This window comes from Atta colombica, unplaced genomic scaffold (assembly GCF_001594045.1).
Source record: "Atta colombica isolate Treedump-2 unplaced genomic scaffold, Acol1.0 scaffold14, whole genome shotgun sequence".
Taxonomy (NCBI): Eukaryota; Metazoa; Arthropoda; class Insecta; order Hymenoptera; family Formicidae; genus Atta; species Atta colombica.
Genome location: NW_017259228.1, coordinates 668,693 through 684,178, shown reverse-complemented (window position 1 = coordinate 684,178; position 15,486 = coordinate 668,693). Strand labels below are relative to the sequence as shown.

At 32.9% G+C, this 15,486-nt stretch overlaps 1 protein-coding gene across 1 annotated transcript in view; it reads right to left on the bottom strand.

Moving 5' to 3' along the window:
- The window catches only part of LOC108684759 (atrial natriuretic peptide-converting enzyme), a 23,494-nt gene extending 10,801 nt beyond the window's left edge, over positions 1 to 12,693 (bottom strand). Inside the window, exons 1-3 of the mRNA XM_018189230.1 lie at positions 12,532 to 12,693; positions 10,795 to 11,082; positions 1,895 to 2,078 (exon numbers count right to left, since the gene is read on the bottom strand). Coding sequence (XP_018044719.1) covers positions 1,895 to 2,078; positions 10,795 to 10,842 — 232 coding nt within the window. The 5' untranslated portion in view covers positions 10,843 to 11,082; positions 12,532 to 12,693. The remainder of the gene's footprint in view (positions 1 to 1,894; positions 2,079 to 10,794; positions 11,083 to 12,531) is intronic.
- Between the last annotated feature and the right edge of the window lie 2,793 nt (positions 12,694 to 15,486).

The following is a 15,486-nucleotide window of genomic DNA, read 5'->3' as shown; positions in this document are numbered from 1 at the left end:
CTTTTTTAAATAACTATAAAAACTTCAATATAACATGTCATTCATGAATATGTAATTTTATTAAACTAGTGTTTTTATGCAAATAATGCGTTCACCGTTAGAAATCGTACATTCACAGTGTACATTCTCTATTCCGTGAAATCGTATGCCGGACTTCTTCATAAATATAATTTTGTATTTAAAAGCCGTTTTACTACGCAGATAATATTAGCCAAAACAAAACAATACAATATCTTTGTCATAAATTCTATTCATTAATAAACACATGAAACCAAAATGTGCTACTTAAGTATTTATGTAAAATATGAAATTTTGAAAATTTCAATTGTATTATACCTATTCCTTCTAATACCTAAGAGGATTGAAAAGTGAGCTAATATCTTATTTCTGTAAAAATTATAATATATATTGTAAAATTCTTAAGAAACTAAGAGAAATCAAGACTTGGACTGTTTTTCTTCTTAAGAGACCGTACGCTTTATGGATTTAGGAATTAAAAAGAAACTAATAATAACAATAATTTTTTTTTTAGAATAATAATTTTGTGCGTAATAGATTCTCTATCTCCTTTTAACGTAATGTGACACAATATACAGTTATTTCTCTTCTTCGCATCTCGCTCACTGTGTGCGTCTAGCGTGATACACCAAGGTGAAGTGCACGTGCCTACAAGGAAACGCCATTCATTCGGACAAAGTGGCGAGTTACCGTCGATCGCGCACTTCACAGCCCACGAAACGTTCATGCACCATGAAAGCGTCCATTCCGCGATTCGCGATTGCGATGCGTTACCACGCTGGATAATTTCACGCCCGCCAGGTCGCCGATTGCCGGTTAACCATGGATAATTCCATTTACTCGTCTTGGTACCCTCGACGCGTGTACGCAAGAACAGCGAGTGAAAGCGCCGTAGCGCTTGCGTGACGAAAATGTCTCGGTTCAGTAAAATACCTTCGCCGATAACACGTGTACTTAAAATAACATGTAGTCGAGATGCAGTTACAGCGTGGAAGTAACTGCGATGGTACACGCATCACGTTTCGAATAATACGCAATCTTTCATCGCTAATGTGTAGCCAATTAAATCCTTCGACAAAACGCTTACTTTCTAAGAAAAGCAGTCGCTCTCGAGTTCGTCGAGCAATGATCCTTCTACGATACAATAACTTTGTAAATTGTCTAAATGGAAGACCAATGTATTTTAAGTGCCTGGCTTTTACTTGAAGAAAGATTATTAAGATGGATATCTTAATCAAAAAACATTTTGGAAAATGCAAAAATAAAAAAAATTTAATTTTAAATGTTTTATATTAATTAAACATCATTGTCTTCATATTGCGATATAATGCTCTAATAATCGTATACATATAAATTAAAAATTGCACAGAAGCTGTCTAGATCACAAAAGCTATAATGTTAAATTAATTTTATGCAAAAACATTTATTATAATTTCAGAAAAACAATAGTCACAAAATATAAATTTATTCATGCTATAAAATTGTTTGTGAATATGTTATATAAAACATAATCATCAATTTATTATTAAAATAGAAAAAAAAATGCGTTTCAAAGTGTTGGCAATAATATTTAGATTACATTTGAAGAACATGCTATCAACGCTATTGTGTTATTTTATTTTTATCATTAGATGTAACACAAGAACAAAATGATGCATACGTTGATAATGCTATATTATCCATAGTGATATATATTAAAAAACCGAGATGTCCATTCGAGTGATGTTTTTCCAAAATTATTGTTTTATAAAGAATTAATGTTCTAAATATGTCTTTGAACTTCTAAACATGTCTTTGGATTTCTAAACATCTAAATTTCAACTCTGAAATAAAAACTCTGAATTTCACGTTGTTTATGCAATTTCAAGGTACTTACAGCCGAGGTATATAGAGACTCCTGAGAAGAGGAGGAAGAACAAAAAGGCGGCAAGGACACAGCATCCACAGCGATATTGTCCGCCTAGTTTCCTTGTAAAGCGGATGTCACTGTCGGATGATAAAATTGAGCTTGGTGTTCCAGCACGGCTGAATCTTCGAGTGCTTACCGTGCTTACCGAAATCTGCAAAAATATAGTTGTATTTTACACTGGTGATTTTAATGTTTTGTGTACACATAATATAAACTAAACGTATTAATCAAATAATTGATCAAAAATAATATCAATTAATATTATTCAAAAAATTTTGAGTAATAATATCTGTTTCTTCGTAAATGTTTCTTCGTATTGTAGATTACACAGAGACTATAAATGGAATTTTGTCACAAATTATAGTTCGCCTAAAGTGGACTCAACATACAGCACTCAAATAAAAATTAAAAAAGAAGATAAATATTAAATATCGATAAAATATTATATCGATATGTAACTATTAATCACAGGAAACGATTAATCATAAAATGTAAAAAAAATTAAAAATAATATAAGAATAAACATTAATCATGATAGTCATCAATCTCTCGCATCAATCATCATGTGACTGTGATCTTTAATAGGAAATGCATAATGTGAGCGCGAACAAGCGTCATATTATTATCCATATTTCATGCACTTCCTGTATATTTAAAGAGATTATTTTCTATAATGAAATAAAGCCTTAGTAATAGCATTACGAAAGCAAGATTGCTGAAACTATTCAGTAAATAATAGTGGGCGGCGTCTTTCTCCATGCTGATGAAACATTCCGCTCCCTCGTGCCATCAATGAATTTTTACCAATCCGAAAGAACAGGGATTACCGTGATTCCTCATTGCGAAACAAACTACATTAACGATCGCATCACTTCCGTCTCAGAGTCAAGACAAAGCAATGCAATCTGAGCCGATTTCGCCTTAAGTTTGCGCTACATAGAATGAATAGTTATCTTAAGACAACAATTAAAAGACACTTCTGTCGTTTTTGGATAAATTTTGACATCTAAAAGTGTTCGAGAAAGTTCACACTGAAAAAAAATGTATAATATTTGTAACTATATAATTGCATGGTAAAATAATTATGTTGAAAAGCTCTATTTTTATAATTATTGCTATAATGTTAACAACACACAACAAAACACAAACAACACAACAAACACACACACACACACACACACACACACACACACACACACACACATAACAAACATACATAATAATTATATTTATGATTCTACCAAAAACTATAGTTTTGGTCAAAAATATTACTACCTTATTAATTATTATTTAAACTCAATTAATTTGTTGCAAATTAGCTTTTATTCAAAACTTATTTCAAAACTTTTGTCTCCTTTAAACTTATGTATAATGTCAGTAATCAATAAGTAATAACGCAGATAAAAGAATTCCAGATAAATGAAAAAATGTAGGTGCCTAATATTTTTAGCTAAGACTACTGTAACTGAAAATGATTATAAATTATAGTCAATAAATTATAGGCTATAAATTATGGTGATTATACTACGTTTTTTTCTGTCAGTGTAGACAGGGAAATTCTGAGTTCGTGCATCCACAGTTGAAAATATAAAAATCTATGACCTTAACTCTTCACGTTCTCTCGATAATCCCAACTGCGTGTCACGCAACATTGACTAAACCATGCGTACGATTGACATGTCTAATTATCGCATACGAGCGTGATTCCTCACTCGTTCAAGAAATTCAAGCAAGCAAGCAACCCTCATGAATAAATTATTTAAATTTAAATAACATCCGTCTATTTAATCGCGTTCCCCGTCGAGTCCGATGCATCTCCACGCTCGGTTGCAGCGCGCGGCCCACAACAAGATATCATCGATGTGTCTACGCCTCCGTTCCGTTCTCTCAAATGCTACACCCGGCACACGCTCCGGTGTGAAGGATCGCGCCTATGCAACTAGGATGGGCAACTGAAAGAGCGTCTGAATTACGGGTTGTTTTTCGCCGCAAAGGTCGTACAGAATTAAAGACCAAAACCTGTCTAAACAACACGAGAATCTTTTTACTCGCCAAAATATGACAAACCGCATTTTCATGTGCCGCACTGATATACATTCAGTTGTACACACTGACTTTCGTTGAAAAATGTAGACATCCTATTTTGCGTTAAAGACGCATCAGAGCGCGGGCAATGATCCAAACGTTAGGTAACAGTGGATACTCGAACGACGTTCGTGAGAGTCGACTGATTTTCTCACGCGACCCAGAGTACATACATGGGAACCATGTTTAGACACAAACACGCATTATGTAGCAGCTGACGAATGAGATACTATCTTGAATTCTATTTTCAATCACTTCCGCGGTGCGATTCACGCCTGAGTGGTCATTATCTAATTAAAGCGAGTTTAACCAGCACAGATACATGCTCGCGTATAATTACTGGATATAGGTTTATTAAACTGTGTCAAGAGTTCGCGATTCAATCGATTCATTACACCTATTATTTATCAAAGTGTATGAACTGGTAACATAAGAATATTGAGCGGAACAGTTAAATTGAGGATATATCGCATAGCAAAATTTTAGAAAAGAATTATTGACGAAGTATGAAAATATAAATTTGTATGTTCGTCTGCATGTTTTATCAAAATTATGATTTACAATATATTTCGCATATGAAATACGCAAGTACGTTTGTAATAGTTTAACGCTAGCTAAAACATTTCTCCACCGCAAAACCGCGATTACAGAAAAGTTCCTTGCACTGTATCGTTATATAAGAATGACTTATAAAAATGTTATGCCTCTATATCCGTTATGAAACTAGCAATAGAACGATGAACTGGATGCGAGAGATTGCCTTTCGTTTGTGGATATCAGTTTCGCGAACAATGTACTGGACTGTGCAACGATTTTTATTTGCTGCGCATGATTGGTTCTGATGTAATATCAAAATGCTATTGGAAATAGCGTGCACTGTAAACGTTTTATTTCGCAATTCAAACTCTGCTTGCATTCGTAAGAAATGCAGTGCATTCGTGAGAAAAGCAGTAAAAATCATATGGATTTAAAATAAATTGTTAAAATTAAGCTATGACTTCTCATGCAGAAAATAAATCAAAATAATAATTTTTATGAAATCATGAATCTTGAAAGAAGATATTTCTATCGTATTCAAATACGTATCATAAAAAGACAAATAATTATTTACAAATAATTATCTCTAAAAATTATTTTTGAAAAAGCAGTTAAAAAAAGAGATAAAAAGAGATAAAATATATATTTTACAATATTTTAGTAATGTTATTTCAATGTAGATTATCTAAACTTTTAGCGTAAATGTTTAGCTCGAAACTATAAGAGTATTTCGTTTGATCGTTACATAAGATTTACGATAGCGACAAAAGACTAACTTTGACAAACAATAGTACGAAAGACATTACGAAAGTCAAATGAAAGTTCGTATATCTTTGCTTTGTTCTAACCTAGTTCAGTAACATTTCCGCTAAAAAATCTTTCTCATGAACGCGATGTACCCTTTATTGCTTCCAAACCGAAAGAATAAACCGGAAATCTGCAAGCATGAATAATTTTCCTTTTTTGACAAATATCAAGGATTAAAGTTACTTTGAATGCAAAAGTAAAAGTGTCAGGTGATTCCTCGATTGCTATGTAAAAGGTCAAGACGATCTTTCACGAAGAAACAAATGTCGTGTTCACGTGAAGAAAAAATAATGCATAATAAAAAAATTATAATATTAAAAAAATAATATACAAAGATATTCTCAAATATAAATATTATTTTTAATTTTATTTAGGAAAAACTTAGAAATATAGCAAAATTACTCAGCAAAACTTCTTTTAGAAATATTTTCAACAATTAAAAGCCATTTCGATTACCTTTCTGTTGAAGTTATTGATTGTTAAGAACAATACAATTAAAACGATTAGTTAAATGTCTTGCTATTGGCGTCTATTGATTAAATTAATTAATAATTGAGTCAATAATTAACTCGATCAATAGATATTAACAGCAAAACTTTTAAGTTCTTAATCTAATCTATGCATCAATATACTTATATATATTTACTAATAAGTAGATAATATTAGAGATAATATTATATAGGATGTCTTGAATTTAAATGGCCAAACTTCGAAAGGAGGAGATAAATTAAAAAGAAATTCGGGACACCTTGTACTGATAAATAGGTAATATTTGATCGATTATAGCATAAATGTTATCTATTTATTACAGTATCATAATTAAGTACATCACTTGAGATTATTATGAACGAACAATTAAAAATCTTTCGATCAGCAACACTGCTGATCGAATTAATTGTCGATTAAATTTAATCGAAATTGATCAAAGTTAATTTTTTGAAATCTTTCTGTATTGATTTCAATCTTTTGTTCTTAATGATTAAAAGTTCGAAACACATTAATGAATAACAATTTATTGGAGGAGTAAAATTCGTGATCGCGGATGATGTTTTTTTTAATAAATGCGATGCAAGGCAAATACAAGCCTCCCTCCCTATTTCGAATCGAATTATATTCTATAAAACGATCATTGCTGCAAGAACATACGTGAGAGTTGTTAGTGCTTTACTCGCGGCTTTGTAACAGCTCAAATAAACAAAGCCATTATCTCTAAGAGGCTATGTAAAAAGGAGAATGCAAATGCCAGATAGGAGCGACGCGGTTGACCGCGGTTGCGAGTTCCATGCTGATCTCGATAATGGGCCGTTTCGCGCTTGAGACGAGCCGATCCGATCTAGTAGACGCACCAGATTGGAAAGTAGAATTCAGTGCGAATAAACGCAGTGCATCGCATAGCGATTGCAGGAAGAGATTAAGACACGCTCGGACTGACCGACACGTTTCGAGTTCTTCCGTTAATAGGCGCGGTCAGTGACTTCAAGGCCGGGAAAAATTAGGCTTCCTCCGATAGAAAAAGCGCTCTTTCCACGGCCAGAAACTTTCGTGAAAGTTTACATGGTCTCATGCGATACTGACAACTGCCTCCGGTACCAATCGAACGTGACTATAATAATAGACCGATGCGTAATGGCCGTTGTAAACGCTGCCGAGCCATTGAACCGCTCTCTAAACCGCGCGATGGGTAAAGATTGCTTCCACTCCAAAATGAGAAGCTACGTCGAATTTACGTCCCCGTGAAACCGCGCGTAAAGAGAAACCTCAGGTTTATGAATTTTAAAAATTAATGCTAGAGAAAGAAGCGTTTCTACATAATCATTGAAAAGATGATTCAGATCAGGTATTGAGATATAAGGAAAATATTTCGCAACGGTATCTTAATGATACCAATTTATAAATCGTACATTCCGAAGAAAATGCGATTTTTTTTTTCTCGTACATTATAAGGTGATTTTAATTATATATTACATCTTTGTGGTATATACAATTTTGAGAAATATGTAGCTTAGTTTATGAATAAATTATTTATGAATAAATTGCTAATTACTCAACAAGATGATTATCGAGTAGACAATAGTCAAATTGGTATCGTATAGATATCGATTTAATAATCGATCAGTTTGATGAATCATTTTTCGCTGGATAATATTTATTTTTTAAAAATAAGATTTTTTGAAATATATTTTTCTTGCACGAATACTTTTTACACTCATTGTACATATAAATAAAATAAGCTAATTTATATAAATAGAATTGATAATAAGCGCAATAATAATAATGTAAAAAAGGCGTTATCTCTTCTTGCTGCTGTCAGAATTGAAAAACCGTGTCAGTCTATTGTCAACCGTGAAAGGAATCAATGTCTATGACCGGTGAAGAGAATCTGTAAAATGTCATTGGACCTACTGTTCTCTCGTAACTTTCTTGACCGTTATAACCGTTATACCAAACGTCAAGCCACTTTTCCAAAAGAGCAAGAATCTAAGAACGAGTTTCTGTCCATCTTGAATTACAACCCGCTCAGTCATACTATCCACGTAGTAACAAGTAAGCTCTTAGAAACATGACGCTCAGCAAAAAAACAAAGCTTGTGAAAAAAATTACAGCGGACATAATCTCTGATCTGTAATCTGTCTTCGTCATCAAGATAATCGGCATCGTATCTCGCAACGTATTCTATTCAGAAAATTATTTCAAATCGTTTCGCGCTATTCCAAGTACTATAGAATTCAATTGCGGTTTGAACACAATTCTGAGATGGTCTTCAACATTCAAACAACAACATAGTTTTCTTATTTAGAATTTAACTTATATACTTGTAATTTTATAATATGTGTATATTTGATAAATAATAAAATATAACAATAATAAAATTATTATTATTATTTTCATTTATATATCTAACCAAAAATATAACCAAAAATTTCAAGGAAGAAGATAAAAATCACAAAATAAAAAGAAGCAAAGATGTTACCGATCACGTCACTTGACTTTTATTATTATATATTGAATAAATAAAGAATATACGGTGGCAAATCATTGATATAGAACTCTTCTCGACACTCAATAAGACATTGCCACCAATCATTTGAATTTGACATCGATACACCACTGACAAGCGCGATTTTTAAGAATACCAAGCGCGCGAATGGGTGTCCGAGAAATAACGGTATCAGGGATAGAGTAGATGAGGACGGCCCAACCCAGGCAACCCAACCCAACTAACGCATCGCTCTCCATTCCGGTCAACCTAGTTCCCCATCAACTCGCCGTGCGTAAATATCCGCGTGGCCAAGGAGGGTTATTGGAGAACAAGGTCAATCGGTCTGGAGATGAAAACCAGATGAATCAGGCTCCCGACGCCTGAAGAAAGAGATGAAGAAATGGGCACAATTCCCGCATGTAAGTAGCGTTAACACTTGGTATCTTGATAATTAATTAATTAATATTACCGATGAAGAAATCTTGTTAATTAAGTGTTATCACTTCAATTAAACCTCTATCACAACGCGCACGAGCTCTCGGTTTTCTTTTCAAAAAGCTAATCTTTGAAGCGAATGATAGTAAAACACAAAATCATTGTCTATTTGAAAAAGAGTTATTGTCACTAACCATTTTTTTCTGTCACAAAGAAACTGAGTAGAAATTTCAAATTACGCTAGATAGAAAACAAGATTGAACAAGGTTGAAATCTAAAAAATCTTGATGTTTAACCAATTCATGACTCGTTAATTTTGTACCTGGCTATCCGACAAGTTTCGAATGCATGACTCAACGCGGCTTACATAATTTATTCTCAGTAAAAAATCGCGTCCACAATAATCCAACGGTCAGTGGTAACGAACGCGACCGCAAAAATAATCTGCAAACGGTATCGGCTTGCAGATCACGAATCGTCTCGATGTGTTTTGTCTTTTAGTCGTTTGCGTGCAACGCTTTCAAGTCAACGATTCATTTCTATTCAAAATGTACGAAAATTTATAATTTGTGTAGAGATTTTTATTAAGAAAGATCTATTTTATGTAAAGAGATTTTTATATTAAAATATAGATTTTACTTTGATGAAAATAAAAATCAAAACGTAAATCGGATGTAATGGAAAAGTAACAGAAACGTAACGAAACTTCTAGAAGGCGGAGATTGGAATAATGAAATGTAAAAAAAATATTTACGCTTCTTTTACATTTTGATGTTTCTATTTTCATCTCCTAGAATATAAGTTTTGTTTATACTTCTGTTATGTTTCTATTACACTTCTATTCGACTTAGGCTCTGAGTTTTATTTTTATCAGGATATGTACGTAAAAATCTACATTTTAATAATAAAAATTTCTATACAAAGTATAAGTATATTGTATATTTCTATACAAAGTATTATAAAATAGCAAATAACGTCAACGTTGGCAAATATTCAAAAATCGGAATAATACAGACAACATTTGAGTATCAATGAGTGATAGTGAGTAAACACAAGCGTGCGAGTTCAAGGTTGATTTTTCTTCTTGCGACAGTCCCGTTAGTCTTTCGATGACCTTTACATCGCTCTGTAATGCGAGAGAATTAATCGGAATAATTAATTGAAGGACGAAGGTGAGCATCGACGATGCTTGATGCACTGCGCGACTTTCACCGAAGTTATTGTGTGAGATTGATTCATTCGGCATCATTTCTTATAGCTGGAAGATCTCATTCCGATACAAAGAACAGAATTAATTCCGTTTTATTTCTCTTTATGAAAAAATATATATTATAATGTAAGAAATGCCGTGAGAGTTGATTAAATTAATCAGAATTGCGCTTTCTCGCTACAGGCAATACGCTGAAATGTCAGTGACGAGTTATGGAAGCGATTATATTTATCCTGCAATTGTTCCACGTTACATTCTGCAGAATCATTTCTGAATAATAGAAGAGGGCGGGCACTTTATCCGCGAAATGATTATTTACAAAGTCAGCCACGAGACAGAAATATGACGTTGCATCGGGCAACAAAGGAATATTTCGCCATTTCGCGTTCTCCGCTCGCACAAGACCTCCTCTAATAAAGCAAGTTTAAGTGCAAGTTCGAACAAAGATAATATACAATACGCATTTGTGAAGTTAACGCGCTCGAAAATGCGCGCATTTGAAATGTTCGTAGGTTCAGGATTTATCATGAATTATCTGCCCAGAGGCTCCGTCAAGACGTCGGAAGATCAATCCGAAGAAATTGGAAAGTATGTATTGTATTTCGAACGCGCAACGCTTGCCGTTATTCATATTTTCGCTGCGTTAAACAATGCATTCCTCCTCGTGCGTGATTCATAATGCCTCGCGATTCCCCGCCTCGAGCTGCGACGTTTTCGCACGAAGGCCCAAATCCCTAATTAATAACGCGACGAAATAATGAAGAAAGCATGGAGAACTACGAAGGGAAAGTGCGCCACATATTCGAGTCTCACCTTCGAGTCCCACGAGCTCTTCCGCTTGTGCTCCATTGCGACGGTCATTTTTTTTCTGTTTGCGATCCCGCGCTTTGTCAGCACTTCTCCAGAACTTGGCCGACTCGAGAAGTCACAGAGATCATCGTGGATTTCTTTCCCTCGTGAGCGTATGGGTATCAAGAACAATGGATGACCACGCGAAGACGATCAATTGTCCGTTTCCGTTTTTTAAAAACCGCAAGCCTGAATATCGGCAAGATGTATCTCCTGCACGCCTCCGCTTCGAAGATGTTAGCGTCCCGTATACTGCAAAAAAAGAACACTTAAAGAAACTTATGCAATTATTCTCATAGGAAGAGTTGGGATTTATAAAATAATTATTTTTTCTCAATAAATACACGCTGATTGTGGCGAGAGCGCGTAAATAACACGATCGGTCGTTTACCGCCGTTGAAACTTCCGCTTGGCATAAAGTGCCGTTCCTTGGCATTTCTCAGTAGGTCTATACTTATCGTTTTATTATCATATTTATTGAAGTTAAGTAATGTCCATTAATTTAGAAACTATAATAAAGTTTAATATAATAGTTCCAAAGTTCTATTTGAAAAAGTATAATAAGTAAAAATATAAAAGGAGGATTTTATTGAGATAACAACTTTAATATTAATATAACTTTAATATTAATATAAAAAATATTAATTTTATTATTGTAATATAACTTTATGGCTTGAAACAGAAGCTTCTTTTTTATTGATATTGTCTTTGAAATAAATTGTTTTCATATAATTATAAATAATATTTTTAAACTCTTCGATAAAGAAAACTAATTTAATGTAATTTTTCGCAAATAAGCGATGAATGATAAATTCTTCATATAAAAAATAATCATTTTTAAATATAAAAATTAATAATCATTTTTAAGTAACTTTTATTATAAAAGAAAAAAAAACAAAATAAGACTAATTTTAATTTCTCAAAATAGAGACTATTAAAATAAAAATCTAACTTAATATATTGTCAAATAATTACACAATCCAATAACAATATCCAATAAATTTGAATTTCCTTTCTAGATTATAAATAAGATAAAGTGATTATTACAGATTCCTTATTGTTGAAAATAAATTTGTAAATGCAATTGCTCTATCACGTTGCATTTTTGAAAAAATTGAATCTACAAAATATACCAAAAATGGCATTTTTTAAATATTTTTAAACTCTTAAAAATGTAGTGTGATAGAACGATTTCATTTACGAATTCATAATCAGTGATAAAAAAATCTGTAAGAATTACTTTATCCCATTCGTGATCCAAAATTCGTGTCAGAAAATATAATTAATAAATAAGAAATTGCTCAAGTCATATATGGTGATATAGCTTCATGCATAAAACATCCTCATCAGAACTAGCTAATGTAATGTATGTGTAACGGTTTAAAACTTAATATATACGAGATTTATCTTATAAGATCTGTGAACGAAACTTGAAAGAAACACAATTCCATTAGTCTTATTTGTTCTTGCTAACATTCGTCTCAGTTTTAATAATCTTTCCATAATTAAAAGAACACTTTTACACGTAATTCACATATACATTGCAATTTTTATATTTTCTCATGTAAATATATCAACAATCAAGTCAAATTATTGATATATAAATATATATCAACAATCGTATTAATATAAATAATATTAATTGATAAATAGTAAATATTCAGAATACAATAAATCGATTCTGTTCCATTTATGTCGTACCTAAATTGTTGAACGTGCAAGTGAAATTGACTCCGTTTCCAACTGATCACGTTTCTCACAAGAAAAAAGAAAAAGATTCTGTCGAAATCACCTCACTGAAAATTGTTCACCTTCGAACACGAATATCAGAGAAAAGAAAAAGAAATGCTTGACAGCTGTAGCGAAAACACACTCGAGAAAAGAAGGTGACTGAGCAACCGCGCTACGAACGAGACGTTCGCCACCTCGGTCAGGCGAACACTTCGATCGTCGAGAAGCAGACAATTTCTCCAAGCTGGCCTGACCACGATCCAGGGGATTGTCCTGGACGTAACAAGATTGCCAGGAGAACGGCGGCCTACCTGTCTCCTCGCTTCTCGTAGATGCACTTTCACGTCATTACTGGTTCTCCACGGGTGTCCGTGTGCACGAGGACACAATTATGGGCAATACAGTCCAGCAAGGACGTTTCTTCCTGTCTCTTTTTGTTCTCCCTATTCTTTCCTGTCTTCCTGTTTTTATTTGTACCTCTCGTTAACTTCCGACGCTATTTGTCTATCTTTGATTTTTTATTATTTCTTTCTGTATATGAATTCTGCAACCTTTTATTTTAATCTCGTTACTACTCTTTCTTTTGCTTTCTATTTATAGGTTTAATTATCTTTCAGTCTTTATATTTATGTCTCTTTCAACTCTCACCATTTATTTTCTTGCTTAATTTAAAAACTGTTATGCCTTTTATACTATCTATCTTTTTTATCTGTGATTACTCATCTTCGCTGCTTCCCGCGTCTTTTCCATGAGTTTGTTGACTTCTCTGTTAATTAAGGAATTTACGCCGCAAAAGTTAGAAAAAATAAAAAGACGTGAAGTAATTTGCACGCAACCATTGTTATACACCTTTATGTTACACAAATATTGTATTATGATTACAATCCTTTATTATTAATGTTAACAAAATTATTGTAAATTAAATCAATAAATTGATCATAAACGATTACTATAAGAAATATAAAAGGCTTAATATAAAATTATTTCGCGATACAACTGTAGAAAGATAATAAAGAATGGAATATAGCAAGTGTTTAATTCATATTTTTTATTCAGCTTAATATTTTATATATCTCACCTGTTTGTAGAGAGAATATATGCGCAGAACACACAAAGTGCATAGATTCAACTACAGTCTTAAAAAGTCATGAACCAATTAAAAAATCATATTAGTGTCTTAAGACATTATATAAAATAGTTTTGAAATAAGAATGAATTATGAATACCGTCCTTAGTAGCTAATCAAAAAAGCCGTTTAGTTTATATTTCCAACCATATCTGTATGAGCTTCTTTCTTGGTCAAAGGAAGGTGCGTGACGTGTATTGGTGCTTCAATCATAACAAAGGGAAAAAGAGGATCTCATTAGATGACCCATTGATGGAAAAATTCGTGAGCAAGTCATCAAGAGAGGTGCGAGTCATCGAAAAAATTACATTGTGCACGAATTATAATTAGATATTTTAATGTACAATACTGTAGAGATTTAGATTTCGCGCCTTACTCTCAAAACAATACGCGAGCGCAATTGTTGAAGTATTAGATAACTAATGTAAGTTGATTATCAGACCGATATCTATAAATCATCGCAGTAATGACATTGAGATGGTGACTATGATTAGTATCGCGAGTCGAGAGGGCTTTTGAATTTATATAATATTATAATTAAAGTAACAATTAAAAGAAAGAAATTTTTATAATTTAAGACTTCGCGGGATCGGAAACGAATTCGAAAAGAATTTGGCTGTTCGATAGTGGTGTGAACAATTACCCCGTCTTTATTTCTGAGTGACTATGGAAATAAAGAGGGAGAAAGAAAGTGAGAGTGAGAGAAAGAAAAGAAGAAGCAGATTCAAAATGAGAGAGCTGAGTGATTACACGACATCAGAATTAAGAGTAATACTGAAATTTAAAAAACTTCCAACCACTGGATTGAAAGAAGACTTGATAAGATGATTGCAAGCACACCAACAATATCCGTCTCAGATAATAAAAAAATCAAACGTTATATTAAATGAAAAAGAAAGAAAGCAAGCAACAGATATAATGGCAGCAATAAGATACTCTACCAATATGAGTATCACTCAGAGAGAGGTTGAATTGTATCGGAGAGAGGCTATATTAAATTGGAAAGAAAGAGTTTGCTGAGCGAGAATTGGCATTGACTAAAAAAGAACTCGAGAAGATTCAGCAAGTTCAGGTAAATACGGATATACAAGAGAAAAGCCGCTGTTTTCATAAGCCTTTGGAAGATCGATAACGGTGGTGATATCTTGATCAAGCGAGATAAAATATTAAGCAACGAATGAAACGAGAGCAATCAAAAACATCGAGCCGTTGTTTTAATTGTGATTAACATAATCATTCAGAAGTTAAACATTTTCGGACAAAGTAGGACAAGGATGCTAAGTACCATTTCAAATATAGAGGTATGTCAGCTCCAAATGCTACAAAAAAAAATGAAGAAAGAAGAAATACTTATGCTAGGGAGAAGTCTGAAAGTGGCCGTTCTGACCCTATTCGCAGAATCATCCAAATGGAAAGTCCCGCACGGTATTACAGTCGACGTGGATTTCATTTTCCCAATGTAAAATGGAATTAGGCTACATCCATTTTAAAACGTTGGTGATAAAAACATTCTGATACGTGCCATAAATAAAAAATAAGCATATATATTTACATTATAATTACATACATTTATGTTTACATAATTTTTTTATAATCTAAAATAATAATGCTCAATGTGCTTGTTTATTTTTTTATTTGTGGCCCATCGGCATAGCCAGAAATATAAAATCGTACTTTTTATTTTATACAAACGAAATAAACACTATGCGATCCATAATTTATTTTCTATTTCTGAAAATGGTTATTAAAAATGATCCTTAAGAAAATTGACCATCATTTGGCCTGAAGTATTATCGAAG